This window comes from Salvelinus fontinalis, chromosome 34 (assembly GCF_029448725.1).
Source record: "Salvelinus fontinalis isolate EN_2023a chromosome 34, ASM2944872v1, whole genome shotgun sequence".
NCBI classification, from domain to species: Eukaryota; Metazoa; Chordata; class Actinopteri; order Salmoniformes; family Salmonidae; genus Salvelinus; species Salvelinus fontinalis.
Genome location: NC_074698.1, coordinates 38758516 through 38776004, shown reverse-complemented (window position 1 = coordinate 38776004; position 17489 = coordinate 38758516). Strand labels below are relative to the sequence as shown.

The 17489-nt window shown below is 42.2% G+C and overlaps 2 protein-coding genes across 4 annotated transcripts; one reads left to right on the top strand and one right to left on the bottom strand.

Moving 5' to 3' along the window:
* Nucleotides 1–3096: 3096 nt before the first annotated feature.
* On the bottom strand, nt 3097–9250 carry LOC129833870 (RNA-binding protein with serine-rich domain 1-like). The gene is made up of 7 exons (XM_055898712.1): nt 9145–9250; nt 8413–8559; nt 7986–8153; nt 7564–7669; nt 4724–4877; nt 3990–4131; nt 3097–3650 (listed from the first exon to the last, which is right to left on the bottom strand). Coding segments are annotated over exons 1-7 (819 nt in total). The 5' UTR covers nt 9147–9250; the 3' UTR covers nt 3097–3550.
* LOC129833869 (uncharacterized) lies at nt 9236–17173 on the top strand. 3 transcript variants are annotated; one of them, XM_055898710.1, is made up of 4 exons: nt 9236–9434; nt 10048–10768; nt 11847–11996; nt 15268–17173. In XM_055898710.1, exons 2-4 carry the CDS (start codon nt 10118–10120, stop codon nt 16297–16299), a joined length of 1833 nt encoding a protein of 610 aa, XP_055754685.1. In that variant the 5' UTR covers nt 9236–9434; nt 10048–10117; the 3' UTR covers nt 16300–17173. The 3 variants fall into 3 exon arrangements, with proteins under 3 accessions (XP_055754685.1, XP_055754686.1, XP_055754684.1); XM_055898711.1 differs by having other exon boundaries at nt 10019–10768; nt 11868–11996; XM_055898709.1 differs by having other exon boundaries at nt 10019–10768.
* Nucleotides 17174–17489: the final 316 nt, after the last annotated feature.

Sequence of the window (17489 nt, the reverse complement as noted above, 5' to 3'; positions counted from 1 at the left end):
TATCCTGTAATGTACTGTAATCTCTTTTTAAGACCAAATAGGAAAATAGTAAGTAAGTGCAGCAAGCTGTTAGTAGCCCATGTTCCTCACCCTAATAATTTGGTCCCTTTCACCCTCAGAACTTAGCTTACTGTTCTGACTTAGTGGTGCACAGGTAGCCTATACCCTGTTTTAGAGAAATGTCATCATATAATATTGTAAGAGCTTTCATTGTCTGCTTATATGCCCCTATATGCCCCCTTTATTTATCATACGGTTCTGACTTGGTGTACAGGGAGAATACTGGAAGAACGGACCATGTTCTGAATTCTGTCGCTGTACATTTCAAAAGTGCTGAACAAAAAGTTATATTGACTACTTCCATCTTAGCTCACTCATTGTCTTAATCAAAATTACAGACTGCCTCTTATGCGCTCATCGTTCCCTTATGCCATAGTTTCTACATCTCAATTGTTATTGGCCTATTGCTGATATAGGTCCATCTCATTAGTATCTTCTTCATCATTTTAGACAATGTTGGAATTATTTAATTGTTTTGCTTACTTTGTGTATTATAATTAGCTCATGTGCTTTTCTTGACGAGGAGGAAATACTATATAAGGTTGTTTGGTCTGTAACCATGTTTGCCAGTGACAGTCTCCTCCCTTTCAAATATTTTTTTTCAACAGAAATGTCAGTAATAGACCCATGTAATTCCAGTTGATATTGCAAGGGTTGTTTTGTATGCGCAATGCGCTGTCTGTGCGTCGGGATATTGTATATAAAAGTGGATCCTCATGATTGTACTTTCCTTCCTTTTCAGACAAAATAGGCCTAATAAAATACCTCAAACGGTAGGCTAACCGAGTCTCTCCCTCTCACTGTGTGGTGACTTAAACAAGAGTCAAGTTAAAGCCTCAACTTGTTGCTGAATTTATCTGAACTAAAATCTATCTGAATTTCTGTCAGTGTTCATTTCTAAAGTGCTGAACCAATTGGCCTGCCTCGTCACAGCTCGTTTGCTTGCACTTGCTTATACTTAAAGCTAAGTGTTAATGATATAAGAATAACATTCTGAATTTACTGAACATAAATTTAATAATGTTTGTGTGTGGTTCAAAAGTCAAAACTCATTATTATTGAAGCACAATGCGGTTTTTATCAACTTACACAAATCCACAAGGAGTCAGTAGTAAACACATTTGTTTAAGCAAGTCGGCCATATCAGCTATGGTTTTTAAAAGGCAGTACACGAGGCTGAATGAACTGTTTCACTGCCAGACAAGGCTCCGCTGATAGCCAGGTGTAGCGGTGGTAAGGATTCACTCCATGGTGCTGAAAAGAAAGCTCTGCTGTTGGGACAGCTTTATGTAGGCCCTAACAATTTGGTGGGGAACCGTTTGTCACCGTGTAGTGGCATGCATCTAAAATAAATATATATGTTGAGTTTGCCCCACTAAGATTTACAAGCTAAAATTTCCACTGAGAACAGCAATAGTGATTGGCAACACCCTCATGTTGTCCCGTCTGTTGCAGAAATGAAACCTCAGAGCAACAAGCCTCACGTCCAATAGTTAAACACTAGCAGTAAAACAGTGGTAAAATAATAAAAATGCAGGGATGAGTGATAAAAGGCTGTGTTTGTTATGAATGTGTACTCTGGCCTAGAGGTCCATCTTTATCTGCCTTATATCAATGTATCAATATCCTGCAATGTACTGTGCCATGTGCACCATACATTTAGATGTGTTCATGTCAGAGTAAATAGATGTTTGCAACTTAACCTGTTTTATGTTGTTGCAGAACATGAGAGGAGGGAGACCTCAAGGTCATCTAGCACTACAGTGTGGCCCACTGTGTGGTCTTTGGGGGGTGTTGTCATCACACAGAATACAAGAGAAGAGCATGAGCTCCATCACCATCATTTTAGGCTGGGCATCACAAACAGACAGAGAACTATTGATAATCATTAAAGTAGATAATGATCATGGTGAAGCAATCAAGTTAAGGGAACACCACTGTTCAAACACCTTCAATTACAACCCGTGACGACCTTTTAGGTCAATTTCCTTGATTCATTCTGAAGTCAGATAGTAAGTCACGATCAGCCATTGTACCCCCATCTATGTTCTAAACCTGCACTTCGATTTACAGACCAGAGGGGTATACTACGACGCCAGCTAAACGCTATCTGAAGTGGAGTTAGTCTGGCCTGGAGCAGGTTAGAGCTGAAGGATTCGTTGCCATAAAAATGTACCTGGCTAAAAGGTGAGCCAAGTTGAATTCAGAATTGACCAAAGTCAGCTGCTAAGTCCTCTATCCCACTTCGTAGTAAAGCCCTCAGGGTGAATAACTACAATACAAACTTTTGTCTTATAAGTCAAAGTGAACAACACTAATCAGACACATGGTTATATGTTGAATTAATGGCTTTCCCCCCAATTACAATAACTTATTTAAACAGAAACGGACGGTTCTGAACGATCAGTTGAAGAATGATGTGATTATATAGCCCAGAGGGTGATTTAGTATGACGTGCTGCATACGTTTTGAGATTCAAATGGTCACACCCATATCAATCAGGTCATATCCCATCACACCCACTGAACAAGAGCAAACATACCGGTAAGACTGTTGAAGAATGGTGCAAAGCGTTCTGTGCTCGACTGAACACACAGGTGTGCTAAAATAAACCAGTTGTATATGAAGATAATGCCCTCTCCTGGAGAAGTTTAAACCTTACTACACTAATCATGGGAGAATCTCAATGAGATATTCTCCCTTCCTCATGTCCTCTACTCGCCTCCTTTTGAAAAAGGTCAAAAGCAATTGAGGATCGGAGGCAAGGAACTGTAGAAACAAGTGCGCTTGTATGAAATCACACTGCTCCTCCACTAGTGTCATCAGGGAAAGGACTTTTACAGAGGTGGAATTCAAAAATGTGTAAAGTGTTCAAAAGAAACACAGCTAGTTGTGCTAGACATTTTATCAATTAAAGGACAAGTAGCGTACGGGTTTAAATGTGTGCATGTGTTTCTTATATGGCGAAATATAGAAATGTGTCTCTAGCTAGTCAATAAACATAGACTTAAAAAAGCCACAGAAATTGACAAAAAGTTTGAGGTTGAAGTTTCTTCCTTTTTATTTTCAAAGCATGTACAAAATCAGTACACAGTGGTGAAAAGACAGGCTACACATCTTGAGCAAATCATTAGTACTAAAACAAAGCCTGACCTCTGAATGGATAACAAAGGATATGACGATCAACAAGTAATCTGAACGACTGTGTGGGAACCTTAAAATGAAAATTGGAAAAACGTAATGAGACAAACAAAAAAACTAGACTGTTCACTTCAGACAAATTCTTTTGAGGTACAAGCTCAATTGTATTTCCTTGATTCCTTTCATCCTCTCTTCTCGCCACCTCAAAGCACAATGGAGGAGAAGGAACATTACGATTTTGTCCTCCAATGCATTTTCAAGAAGAGAAGAGGGGACAGGATGCAAGTAATCATGGAAAATACATTCACCCTGGGTTGTTGGGGTGAGCAGGGGGGGTAGCTTTGTTCCTCTACCGTGAGGAGTTGGAACTGGAGCGGGAACGATGACGTCTGCGCCCCGGGGACCTGGAGCGTCGGCGCACGGGGGACCGTCTCCTTGGTGACCGAGACCTGCAGGTAAACAAAGCATCACGTATGTGTCAGTAAAGTACCTTTATATTGCATCACTTGAAGAAACTATCAACAGGTCAACATATTACACCACAAGAAGCTAGAGGCGCTAGGAGTAGAGAATTAAACACTACAGGAATGTTCTCAGGACAGTAGGTCAGATTGGAGGATTCAAATTACTGTTGAAATTGGTGATTGAAGCAAGTATTTGTTACCAGTATTGTACTATAAATCCAGGACGTCCAGGTCACCATAACATGGGCTAGAGCTATCAGAGCAGGGCTATCAAACCACCAGACCCACCAGGGCTCGGGCCATCCGACCAGGGCCAACACTAACCTTCTCCTCATGCGAGGTGGGGTGCGGCGCCACATGGGGGGAGGTGGGGGCATTCTGCGTGGGGGTGACTGTCTGCGAGGGGGAGGGCGTATCCTTGGAGCCAGCACAGCAGAGGTGGTGATCTCCTGACCATCAATCTGACCTTGGAACAGAGGAAAGACAGAAATACGCACAAACCTCAACGTCATGCTAGAAACATCTCTGTTAAAATGTATCTAAACTCCAAAACATTGAGATTTCAGACGGACACAAAGCAGTACAAGGGGTTAGCCAATAGTCCAACAAAGGCTCTGCACTGTCTTCCAGAAATGATACATTAAGGACGTAGCATTCGCATGAAAGAACACAATCATTGTATGTTTTTAGCTGCTCCACTGGGAGCTGGTATCACGGACGAAGCACAAACCACTAAGCGTTAATCCTTCGTGAGTCACACATCGACTGGGAGAAAATTAAAAAGCCTCTCACAGCTCATCTCCAGTCACGTGCTGTTCGTGCAACCAGTGTAACAGCCAGGTTTAATTGGCTACAATGGGAATGTATTACTTGTAGCTCAAAAAAGTATGTACCAGGTCTGTTATTCTTACAGTCTACAAGGTTGTGTTCAATAGGCACGAAATGACCAGAAACCAAGAGGAACTATCTGAACTTGTCCAATAAGAATTGCTCATTTTCATTTGCAAAACATTCTACTACGCTGTGGCCTAGTGAACATGCCCAAGTTGCCCTCGTACCACCATCCATGTGTTTCAGGGCCTTCTGGGCCTCCTCTGGAGTCTCGAACTCCACATAGGCGTAGCCCCGGGACAGGTTTGGGTGGAGCCTCTCCACTGGCATGTCAATCATCTTGATCTTGCCGTAGGTGGCAAAGATCTCCTGGATGTGGTCCTGTTCAACAGAAGATCAAAATGACTTCCAACATGGTCTCGACATACAACTCATTCAAAGAGAATAAGTACATTTTTACTTTAAGGCGCAACATGTAGAAATCACTCCGCTATAGATAGCTGCTAAAATACTAAAATGGTCAACTCATTTCAGTTTATGTGACAAAACAAGCAATGTAGGCTATAGTGTAGAGAATCATTGTACCATCTAAACCGCTGTGAAATATATTTCAATATCCCAAAATATCAATATATACAGTTTTAGAACACCTACTCATTCATGGCTTCTTATTTATTTGTACTATTTGACATTGTAGAATAATAGTGAAGACATCAAAACTATGAAATAACATATGGAATCATGTAGTAAGCAAAAAAAGTAAAAAAGTAAATAAAAATATATATTTGAGATTCTTCAAATAGCCACCCTTTGCCTTGATGACAGCTTTGGCACACCCGTGGCATTCTCTCAACCAGCTTCATGAAGTAGTAACCTGGAATGCACTTCAATTAACAGGTGTGCCTTGTTAAGTTAAGTTGCAGAATTTCTTTCCTTCTTAATGTGTTTGAGCCAATCAGTTGTGTTGTGACAAGGTAGGGGGATATACAGAAGACAGCCCTATTTGGTTAAAGACCAAGTCCATATTATGTCAAGAACAGATCAAATAAGCAAACAGAAACAACTGTCCATCATTACTTTAAGACATAAAGGTCAGTCAATACGGAACATTTCAAGAACTTTGAAAGTTTCTCCAAGTGCAGTCGTAAAAAACATCAAGCTCTATGATGAAACTGGCTCTCATGAGAACCGCCACAGGAAAGGAAGACCCAGAGTTACCTCTGCTGCAGAGGATAAGTTCATTAGAGTTAACTGCACTTCAGGTTGCAGCCCAAATAAATGCTTCACAAAGTTCAAGTAACAGACACATCTCAACATCAACTGTTCAGAGGAGGCCGTGTGAATCAGGCCTTCATGGTCGAATTGCTGCAAAGAAACCACTACTAAAGGTCACCAATAAGAAGAAGATACTTGCTTGGGCCAAGAAACACGAGCAATGGACATTAAACTGATGGAAATTTGTCTTTTGGGCTTGAGTCCAAATTTGAGAATTTTGGTTCCAACCGCTGTGTCTTTGCGAGACGTGGTGTGGGTGAACGGATGATCTCTGCATGTGTATTTCCCACCGTGAAGCATGGAGGAGGTAGTGTGATGGTGCTTTGCTGGTGACACTGTCAGTGATGTATTTATAATTCAAGGGACACTTAACCAGCATGGCTACGACAGCATTCTGCAGCGATATGCCATGCCATCCCATCTGGTTTGGACTTAGTCATTCGTTTTTCAACAGGATAATGACCCAACACACCTCCAGGCTGTGTAAGGGCTATTTTACCAAGAAGGAGAGTGATGGAGTGCTGCATCAGATGACCTAGCCTCCACAATCACATGACCTAAAAAAAAAATTATGGTTTGGGATGAGTCCGACCGCAGTGAAGGAAAAGCAGCAAACAAGTGCTCAGCATATGTGGGAACTCTTTCAAGACTGTTGGAAAAGCATTCCAGGTGAAGCTGGTTGAGAGAATGCCAAGAGTATACAAAGCTGTCATCAAGGTAGGTAAAGGGGGAGTATTTGAAGAATCTTAAATATAAAAAATATTTTGATTTGTTTAACACTGTTTTGGTTACTACATGATTCCATATGTGTTATTTCATAGTTTTGATGTCTTCACTATTATTCTACAATGTAGAAAACAGTAAAAAATAAAAGAAAAACACATGCATTAGTAGGTGTTCTAAACTTTTTGACCGGTAATGTGTGTGTGCAATGGATAAATTGAACAATGGATTGAACAATGGATAAATGAAGATCTATTTGATATTTTATTTTGAAAACTCCTTGTGAATGATAAAGGTGTTATGAATGTTTTCATGAATGATTGACTGCAACACTCAGAAAGGTGTTATGAAGGTTGTTATTAATGATTGACTGCAACACTCAGAAAGGTGTTATGAAGGTTGTTATTAATGTGTGACTGCAACACTCAGAAAGGTGTTATGAAGGTTGTTATTAATGATTGACTGCAACACTCAGAAAGGTGTTATGAAGGTTGTTATTAATGTGTGACTGCAACACTCAGAAAGGTGTTATGAATGTTTTCATGAATGATTGACTGCAACACTCAGAAAGGTGTTATGAAGGTTGTTATTAATGATTGACTGCAACACTCAGAAAGGTGTTATGAAGGTTGTTATTAATGTTTGACTGCAACGCTCAGAAAGGTGTTATGAAGGTTGTTATTAATGTTTGACTGCAACACTCAGAAAGGTGTTATGAAGGTTGTTATTAATGTTTGACTGCAATGCTCAGAAAGGTGTTATGAAGGTTGTTATTAATGTGTGACTGCAACACTCAGAAAGGTGTTATGAAGGTTGTTATTAATGTGTGACTGCAACACTCAGAAAGGTGTTATGAATGTTGTTATTAATGATTGACTGCAACACTCAGAAAGGTGTTATGAATTCCTTGTGTATTATACCACCTTCAAGTAAAGTGTGACTTCAAAAATATCTATACATTTTACATACAGAATTCCCGTTGTTGAATTTGGGTTTATTTACACTTGCACACCAACTGTAGTAAGCCCAGAAACACAGCTAGGATGAGCCGTGTCGTGTAGTCCCTCACCTTGGTCACATTTCTGGTCAGTCTTCCTAAGTGAACTTTGGTGGGCTTGGGGCTCGGGCTCCTTCTCCTTCGCTCCTTGTCATCTCCCTTCTTCTGTGTTTTGGACCTATAGCACAATGGACAGTCATTACAAAACCATGAGAGTTTACTAAGTGAAAAGACACTGTTTAAAGTGGGACAAACGTGTAGTTTTTCCCACAACTGGACCATTTTGATCATGATAAAACGGCATTCTCAACCAGACCTAAGGTTCAAATAGTATTTGACATATTTCAACTACGTTCAGTGTGTGCCACTGGTTCCATTGTCCTAGACTAAGATAAAATATTTGGACGATTTCAAATACTATGTGAACCCAGGGATTGTCCCGATGAGCAGACACTGTTTAGCACCACAATCACAACGTATCAGCTAGTACTCACGCGGAGCGGGAGCGGCGACGGTTGTCGTGGCGGCGGCGGCCGGGATCGGGCGACCCAGAGGAACTAGATGAGCTGGAGGAGCTGGACCGGGAAGACCCAGAGCGGCTGGTGCCAGAGGAACTAGAGCCGCTGGAGGAACCAGAGCTGGAGCCAGAGCTGCTGCTGGAGCTGGGTAGTAAGATATACATACACAAACAAGCCAGCAACAAGGGTTGTGTTCATTAGGCACACAATCAAAGGAAACTGTGCAAAACAGGGAGGTACCATCTGAAATTCGTGTCCAATTAACCTCTTGGCCCACTTTGGAACATAGGGCATTCCAGCTTGGCTTAGCAGTGTGAAAAGCCCTAGCTAGTGTGTCCTAAAGCACTGTTTGAGGTAGTTAAACATTGTACATAGTCTGAAAGAGCAAGGGGAGGCATCTCACCTGCTGCTGCTCCCAGTGGATGCACTGCGTCGTTTGTGGCCCTTCTCCCTGCCTCTCTCCTTGTCCCCCCCTTCCTTGGTGGCAGTCTTCTCTTTTCCCCTGTCCTTTGACTTTTCCTCCTCCTTACGCTTTGTGGGTGACGGTGCCCTAAGTAAGTGAAAAAAAATATGTCAATTAAGTTAGTTAGATGCAATTAAAAAGACAATGAATACATTACAAATGCTGCTAATTTGCTAATAAGTTGCATTATAAAATAAGCCAGGGGCAGTTGCAGTATAACAGTCTTATTCACTCATCACCAATAAACTATCTAGCTTGCTCTCCAATGTTGGTTAAATACAATTGTGATTTAGCTAACGTTAGCGTTAGCTAAATAATCAGAATGTAGGGCTAATTAAGAGAACTAGCTAGTATGGACATAAACTAGCTCGTGCAGTGTGCGAGAAAGTGTAGACACAGTACTAGTAAGATCGCTCCGAACAGCATTAGTATTAAGTTCTTCATCTTCAAACGCTATCTAACTGTTTATATGTTGCGTTTATGCGACCGCCATTGCCTTCCTCCATTCATAGAACAAGCAAGGCCAGAAACGATAGCTAATTAGCAACGTTGTGCCCTGCTCTGTTGATGTAGCTCAAGCATTAAAATGTATCTAATGTAATGCCAAAATGGTCAACATTGAGAAGATCGTAATATGGAATAGAAATAGTTATATAAACCCAGAATACGTACATTTCGTTCGAGTCGGATGCAGGCTCAACCACTCGTTCCTCTGTGCTAAATCTGACGCGTAATGATGACGTAGTCGCCTAAATGACGTTTTCCACATTTTCTCTTTTGTCAACATTCATATTAAAATCTTTAGCTAGCTATCAACCCTCGACCACTGGTTCTACCAGTAAGGTTAGCTAATAGTTACTTGATAAAAATGTATGTTTTCCCCTAACGATTTAGCTTGCACACTAAAAGAAACGATATGGGTTATTTTCAAATTAGCTGAAAACGTGCAGTATCGTATTGAGGTGAGTTGGCACCACGATCAAAAATTATTACCTAGAACTAGCTCACGTTAGTTAGCTATATAGATAAAATCCTTTCCTTTTTTCAACGTTAGGTTAGGACCGTTAGGCTATGTGTTCACATTGTGGGACAGGTTTGATTCTATCTAGCTCAAATATTTACTAGCTAGACAGTGGACAGTACACAGTGTCCCCTACGTTGATGCTAGACTGCTGGTACCGGTGGAGTAATGAAGGTAGACTACGCTACGGCTTCCAAGCTTAGTTCAGGTGGAAGTCTGTGGCAGAGGCTAGGATACACTGCCAGCCGTGTTCTATTGGCTTATGTATTATGTTTATTTAGCTTATTAAATCTAGCTAATAATTTATGTATTTTGCTAAAAATAATCAGTCAATTTTGCCTGGAGTCCTGTCCTTCACAAGTTAAATTGCTTTTCATGTCAGTCTAGCTATCAATGTGAGGTTTCAGGTGAAGAAGATTATGTGATAGAATTGGTGCCATCTGTGTGATTTCTGATCAGTTTAACTACACTAGCCTAATGTATTTATGTTTGAAAGTCTAATTCCAAATGACCTATTTACTACAGTTAGTAGTGAATTCTCTGTCTCTCAACAGATAGAAGTAGCCTAAGTCCCGATTGGAGAAGGGCTCTTCCAGTGGAGCAGCCTGGAGTGAGTGACCAACCATGGGCCGTCTGGACGATGCTGCCAAGCGCAAGGTGGTGGAGCTGCGGCAGGCGGGCCTGAGCTTCCGCAAGATCAAGGCGGTGCTGGAGCTGGAGAACATCCGGGTGTCTGCCCAGGCCATCTACCTGTACCTCAAGGAGTTCCAGAGGAAGAAGGTCCAGAGGGGTGGTGAAAGTGCTGCAGCCCCAGACCCACAGACCACACCTGGGGTTGGGGCAGGGAGGGGAGATGGTGGGAGCCGGGAGGGCTGGAACGACCAGCAAATACGGAATCTACTGCGGGAGGCGTCACGCCACGCAGGCTATGTTGCGGCATCAGAGTTCGCCAAGCAGTGTCCTGGCTCCACTCCTCCTGAAGTCAGGGGTCAGGGGCCGTCTGGGACAGGAGGTGAAGGCGCCGGCAGAGGACAGAGCAACAGGACAGAGAAACAGGAGGAAGGGAACAAGAATGAGGATAAGGACATCCAGATTGTCAGTGTCACATCATTGGCTCAGAACTCTCAACAGAGGGGTCTTCCACCCGCAGGAGCAGCGGCTGTGACTGTGACAGGGGCCTACATGCGTAAGAGAGCCACGCCCTCGCCAGCTACTAACCCCATACTGGCAGCACGCAAAAGGCTTCTGGATAAGGCTTTGTCTCATAGAGCAAAGGTAGGCACGTCTCATAGTCGTGTGATTCACTAAAACCAAAAAGGGTGCAGAGACATCAAGTTTGAGTAGATATATACAGAAAGGGTTGGTAACTGGCGGCCGGTGGGCCAAATTGAGGCTGCAAGCAATTGTATTTGGCCTACTGTTTTTTTTATATTAAAAAAATAAAGATTTCATAAAAAATATATAAAGAAAATTTGATCCCAAATATTCAGACCAATAAATAGAGATGTGATAGTGTCTCAATGTAATGGAGGTATGTCATTATTCTGGTATTGTCAAATACAATATCGGTTTGGGATTACTTCAGGTCATTTTGCAGTGTACAAATGGATATAATTAGGCCTATGATCCTGTACTGAGTACAGCACATTGAGTTCATCAACGAGCCTCGGCATTTATGCGCTCTGCACAATTAGCCTGGGGATAGCCTCAGAAGCCCTCATATTCCAAAGCATGATCAATTGAGTTAGCCAGCTAACTTTGATAAACCAGAACTAACTTTCTGGTTCATTAAGAAATCTAAATGTAGATGTTTTTGGTTGTCAATTAGACGATGTCCATTTCAATCTTATCTTTCTAAATGTAACGTTATTTCAAAATATTTAGGCAAGTTGTTGGCTAAGTCATTAATCCTGCTTTGTAGTATACCACTCAGGCTTCTCACGTTCTGTTTGAAAGCCTGGGGAAGACCATACAGAAAAGGCCTGTAGTATGGTGGAGTCTACATGTTGGGTAAATCTTTCAGTAGTGTAATTTACATAAAAATCCAGAACCTGTTTTGCTTACATTACACTCCTTGTACTCTTTCTTATTTTGCATGTCAAGGAGTAGAATTGTAGCAGAAACAGACGGGTACCCAAGCTCTAAATTTACAATCCTTCTGAAATGTTTCAGTAAAATAAATTGCATTTCTTGTTGTACATGTTCAGGTAGTACCCCCACACAGTACACTCAATTTCAAAATGTTTCCACTTCCTGAACAACCCTGGTTTGAAACAAATGATCATATGAGAGGTGTTATTACTGTGGTGATCATGTCATTTCTAGGCTTTGATTGGATCTTTATTTCCCCCAGATAAGAGACTCTTCTTATCAGTCCTACCAGCAGGTAGCAGCTCTGCTGAGAAGAGAACAGTCTAATGCTCCTGGTTCTGATGTCCAGAGACCTGTGGCAGCAGATCAACCACAGTCCTATGACCCAGGACCTCAGAGGCTTACTCAAGTGGTGAGTACAAGGCAAAGGAAACTCACCGTCATATACACAATTATTTTAAATGGTGTCGATTCATCAATGTCACGAACCGGCTCAAAGTTCGTAACAAAAAGGGAGACAACATGGAGATAAGGAATAACAAAATATATTTATTAACTGACGTAAACTAAATACAATTAACAATTGTGTGTGAGTGAGTGATTGCACGCATAAATGTGATAATGAGGGTTGTTGAAAGGTGCCAAATAAAACAGCCACAACCAAACTAACAGTGTGTCTGCATGGAGGGAGTCTCCTCAATGAATGGGGAAGAGGTGTATTTATCCTGGGACACACCCGAGCCCAGGTGTGTCCCATTTCGTTGACGACCCTCCCGGCTCCCACGGATATCCTATTAAGGAAAACAAGAGCAAAGAGAAAGATTTTAGCAGACAGAGTGGTAGGGTGGCCTTCACCCCCATAAAACCGGGAACCAACAAGGACGGTCAGAATCAGGCCAACTCCTAGCATCAGCAACACGTTCAAACAATGAAATGAACTGTAAGTTTCCAACAATATCAAATGTGTCCGGGGCACGACCAAAAGAGGAACAACCCCTCTGTAAATCTGGGTCAACTTCCCAGAGCATACTCTCCTGAGAGCTTTCCTTCCCTAACCAACTCAAGCCGCTTTGGTTGCAGCTTTATTTTTGCACGCTCCAAATCCTGTTTAAATTGCAATTCCTTTTCATACTTTACCCAATCATCCTTTAGCTGTAACAGAAGCAGTTCTTTCTGCTGTTCAAAAAGAATACTAGGGCTAACAGACGGTGCAGCCGTAACGTTACGGGGAGACGGCGAGTACTCAGCAGAAGCTGCCCCAGTTGTAACTGCAAGAACACCACTCCAGAGGCCTTCAAAATCAACCTAACAATTTGACATTTATCACTAATTTCAATTTTGTAGTGTTAAGCAATCTTCAACAGCTGCTGTTAGGTACATAATTCTAACAGTTCCTCTGATGGAAAGTGAATGACCGTGTCTACGTAAGATGCCATAGTCACAAATACAAAATAAAAAAAATAAAATAAAAAAAACTCTTCCCCTCTGCTGAGAACACCAGACCACAAGAGAAATGAACCACACTGGGCACCACAGAAGAGATGGTATATGGAGCTTCCCCAAAACATATAATAACTCAACCCTAGTCTTCATGCGGATTTGAGTGGGTAATTACACACTGTAGCCCGCTGGCAAGGGGAAAAAATACAAAAAAGACACCCAGCACGCTGGCAGATTCCCCAAGCCACAGATGTGCCCCCGAGACAACTACTCAGTCCACAGACACCAAACAAAATAACCATGCCCAACATATTCCAAAGTGAAACACGTCACTTAGCAGGGGGAAAACAGGGGGAAAAGAAAAGCTCTAACTCCTGGTAGCAAGTTTCACTACCCTTCCCAAATCTTCCACTGAGGTACACAGCCGATTGTGCTCACCTCAGACCGCTGTCCCAACAGCAAGTAGGGCAAGAGTCTCCAGCCTGGGTAGGGACCTGGAAACGAACCAATGTCCTCTCTCCAACGCAGCGCACAGCAAACTATCCACTGCAGTAGCAAGTTTACCAAACAAAAAAGGCAACCAACACTGGGCACCAAACATTACACCTCAAAAACTGTTACAAAAGATGCAAACAAAGCCCCTACGGAGTTCTCAAACATTAACGCCACATTTTCTCCCAAACACAACACACATACTAGTAAGCCCAACAACACGAGTGTTAGTCCATAATGCAGCCAAGTGCTATACGCCAAAATGTCTAGGAACCAACCTTCAGATCCCAGACGAGACAACATGGAGATAAGGAATAACAAAATATATTTATTAACGTAAACTAAAAACAATTAACAATTGTGAGTGATTGATTGCATAAATGTGATAATGAGGGTTGTTGAAAGGCGCCAAATAAAACAGCCACAACCAAACTCTAACAGTGTGTCTGCATGGAGGGAGTCTCCTCAATGAATGGGGAAGAGGTGTATTTATCCCGGGACACACCCGAGCCCAGGTGTGTCCCATTTAGCTGACGACCCTCCCGGTTCCGCCCACTGGCATCCTATTAAGGAAAACAAGAGCAAAGAGAAAGAATTTGGCAGACAGAGTGGGAGGGTCGTCACAATCAACTATTTATCTTTAAGTTGTCTATTGAAATGAACAGCATTACAAAAGTTTAACAGTGGTACATCTTTCAATCAAACAAAAGGTTGAGCAAACACTCGTTTTGATCGGTTTACCTCAGGCAATGCAGTTCCTCCCAACACGTGGCATGCGCTGAGTGTTTGGTCATCCTTTTGTTGGATTTCTGTTCATTTCTTGGGAAGAGTATGACAGTTAAAGTGTTTTGTTACAGTGTATGAGTAGGGGAGGTCAGGGACATGAGTAACACATTTTGAAGTTGTTTTAAACATCTTTATTGAACACTGTTTGATTTAAAGATTTCAGAATTTCACATGAACAACTTACATTTTGTCTGCTAACTAAAGGTAGGCTACAGTTACACGTATACTTTTCACAATTTGGGCTTAGACCCAAGGTATGAAAGTTACCCCAATAGCAGGGACAATTGTAACACTGTCTTTAATGGTAAAACATTAGGGGTAATTCAACAATGGTATGATTTAAAACAGATGGATGAAAATACACAAAATTGACAAAAAAACAAGTTATCTTTTAGGCTTGTCATATTGACCAGAAACTGAATAGCTGAAAAACTATATTTAGTATTAGCGTTCAAAAATAAAAAATGTGTCTTTTACATTTTTTTCAAAGGTTTTATCATAGTTGCATTGCCAACGTTGATGTAAAGAAGTGAAATTTGATATAAATATGTTCATGTGTCTAAATGCTATATCATTTTAGGTAAAGGGGTAAGTTGTAACAATGAGTTACAACAACTAACCCCAATCTTGGGAGTCTTGTGAAAAAATACAACAATTATTGTCATCAACTATACCAATCAAAAGGCCTTATCTTACTGATAAGATATGTGTCGATACATAGAGAATGTTCCAAAGGTCAATAATAGAAATAGAGAGGCAGCAAAAATATATTTTAAAACATGGCCTCAAAACTGTCAATAAAACCAAAGATAATTGATGGATAAATTTGTTTTTAAATTAAACTTCATAGTCATGTAAAGACTAACCAATCATTGGCACATGGAACAGCTTTCTAAGTAGGTTTTAATTTGATATATTTAGCCTGTTACGACTGACCCATGTTACAATGGACTTGTACTCTGCAGAGGAATTTGGATGGCCAGCAAGGAGCCAGTGTTCCCAGACAGATGTTCCAGCAGAGAGTCGGTGGCCAAGCTGTCCGCTCCCCACACCCTGCTCCTCCCCGTGTGGGCATCCGGCTCCCCAACCCCCCACCACCGCCACCCACCTCCCAGGGTAGTAGCCCTGTCATCCGCCTCCAAAGCCCTGGGAGCCAGGGCATGAACCAGGGCCTTCTCAGGAGAGACAGGAACCCCAGCCCTCAGCAGGCAGCTCACCAGGAGGCTGGAGGGAGATGCGGGGGAGGGAGTGGTGGGGATCTCCAGGAGCAGGTCCAGACCCTGGGCTCTGAGATCCACAGCCTGAGCCTGGCGGTGCGCATGCTGGTGGAGCAGCAGTACCGACTGGAGAGGGAGCAGGTCCAGCAGACCCAGGTCCAGAGGCAGATTCTCAGCACCCTGCAGACCCTGGCCTCCAGACTGGAGGCACCCTGTACCAGCCTCCACCAGCAGCGACAGCATCCCAAAACTCCCCCACCCCCGGTCTTACCTGCCTCAGGCTCTGCCTCCTACAGCCAGGACACGTTCCCCTTCAGCCAAGGAGGGTATGCTCAGTGTAGCCAGGCCCGGCCCAGCTACAACGGGATGGACAGCTCCAGTCTAGAGACCATAGAGACCTTCAAACTGTCCGGACAGAGCCCCCATGGCATCAACGGCTTCCAGACAGGCAGCATCAGTAGTACCACCGATAGCCTCACGCTCACACACACCCCGACATACACGCTGGCGCACACACAGCCTTACTCGTCAGCCTACACACAGCAGCCACACACTCAAACACACATGCCCTCATGCACACAGTCTTACGCCACCACATACACGCAGTCACACTCACAGTCCTATAGAGGAACAGACAGTACAGACTATCCCAGCACCAGCACAGAGGGAGCTCTCCAGGACTGTATGGCCCCCACCCAGGCCTCTGTTGACCTGGACTCAGACATCACAGTCTCCCCACAGGAAACCCAGCTCAACATCATTAAAGTGGAGGCACTCTAACATGCTGACCAGACCGTGCGTGTGCGTGCGCCATTGTGCGCATGTTGATTTTGTCCACCCACACCAGACGCAATCAGGACACGCAGGTTGAAATATCAAAACGAACTCTGAACCAACTATATTCATTTGGGGATAGGTCGAAAAGCATTAAACATTTATGTCAGTTTAGTTAGCTAGCTTGCTATTGCTAGCTAATTTGTCCTGGGATATAAACGCGATTGGTGTGGTCAGCATGTAAGGCTTTAGTTCACTCATATCCAGACTTATAGGGACAGTTTTCTGGACACAGATTAAGCCTAGTCCGAGACTTAAAAGCATGTTCAATGTATAATGGAAATTCTGGAAAAGGAGCTTTAGTCCAGAACTATGCTTAAATTGGTGTCTGGGAAACCAACCCCATAGGGTTCTGTTCCATAGTTTAAATCCAAAGTTGCTTCTGCTCTGTTCACATTTGTACATTTAATTATCCACTACCTCTCCTTTAGCCAAATGTTTCAGTACATGTTATGTCTTGGGTTTTTAAGGGATTTCTTATGTTTTTGAAGCATGTGTCATTATTTTAGAACCATGATATCCCCATAGAAATGAATACCACTTCATTGTCCATTCTGAAAGGAACATTTGTCCTCGAGACTATCTACCATTTTTACATGAAACACTTATCAAATCACAAAGAGCAATATAGAAGCATGTCCTATCATTTTAATAATGGATTTTGATTATGTTGCCATCAGTCTTTAAAGAGCATTAAAGTCTTCACCAATGCAAGGTCTCTGCTGCCTTCTGCTAGATCAGCCTTAAAGTGCAGAATGTCCTGTCTGTGTACAGAACTAAATGTACTTGAATAAAGTGCTACATAATATCCAACAAATTAGGAAGTTATTTTGGTTGTAATATTTATGGCAGTGTTACAGTGGAACTGACAGCCTTTTAACTACTTTGCAGATATGAAACAAACGGTCACATCAGTCAAAAATATAACATTCCCAGTTCATGCTTCAAAACCAACTTTACTTTAAGACTTTTTAAAAATAGGTTATATTTTACTAAAAAATCCATGACCTAAGGCATTGTTTGCAGAATATATGAATGCAGTTCAATGCATAATTAATATAATTCACCAGTACATTTCTTGGTAGTCCAAAACATATTGCTATCAGGTTGTAAATGACAGCTGGTCTGGTACATTT

Bases quoted from the DNA above. Each gene is read 5' to 3' on its own strand.
- LOC129833869 (XM_055898710.1), top strand. From the start codon at position 10,118: ATGGGCCGTCTGGACGATGCTGCCAAGCGCAAGGTGGTGGAGCTGCGG. The intron at 10,769-11,846 runs GTAGGCACGTCT...TATTTCCCCCAG, and splicing joins CTTTGTCTCATAGAGCAAAG to ATAAGAGACTCTTCTTATCA. The intron at 11,997-15,267 runs GTGAGTACAAGG...TGTACTCTGCAG, and splicing joins CTCAGAGGCTTACTCAAGTG to AGGAATTTGGATGGCCAGCA.
- LOC129833870 (XM_055898712.1), bottom strand. The intron at 8,154-8,412 runs GTGAGATGCCTC...CTTACTACCCAG, and splicing joins TCCACTGGGAGCAGCAGCAG to CTCCAGCAGCAGCTCTGGCT. The intron at 7,670-7,985 runs GTGAGTACTAGC...ATTGTGCTATAG, and splicing joins CGTCGCCGCTCCCGCTCCGC to GTCCAAAACACAGAAGAAGG.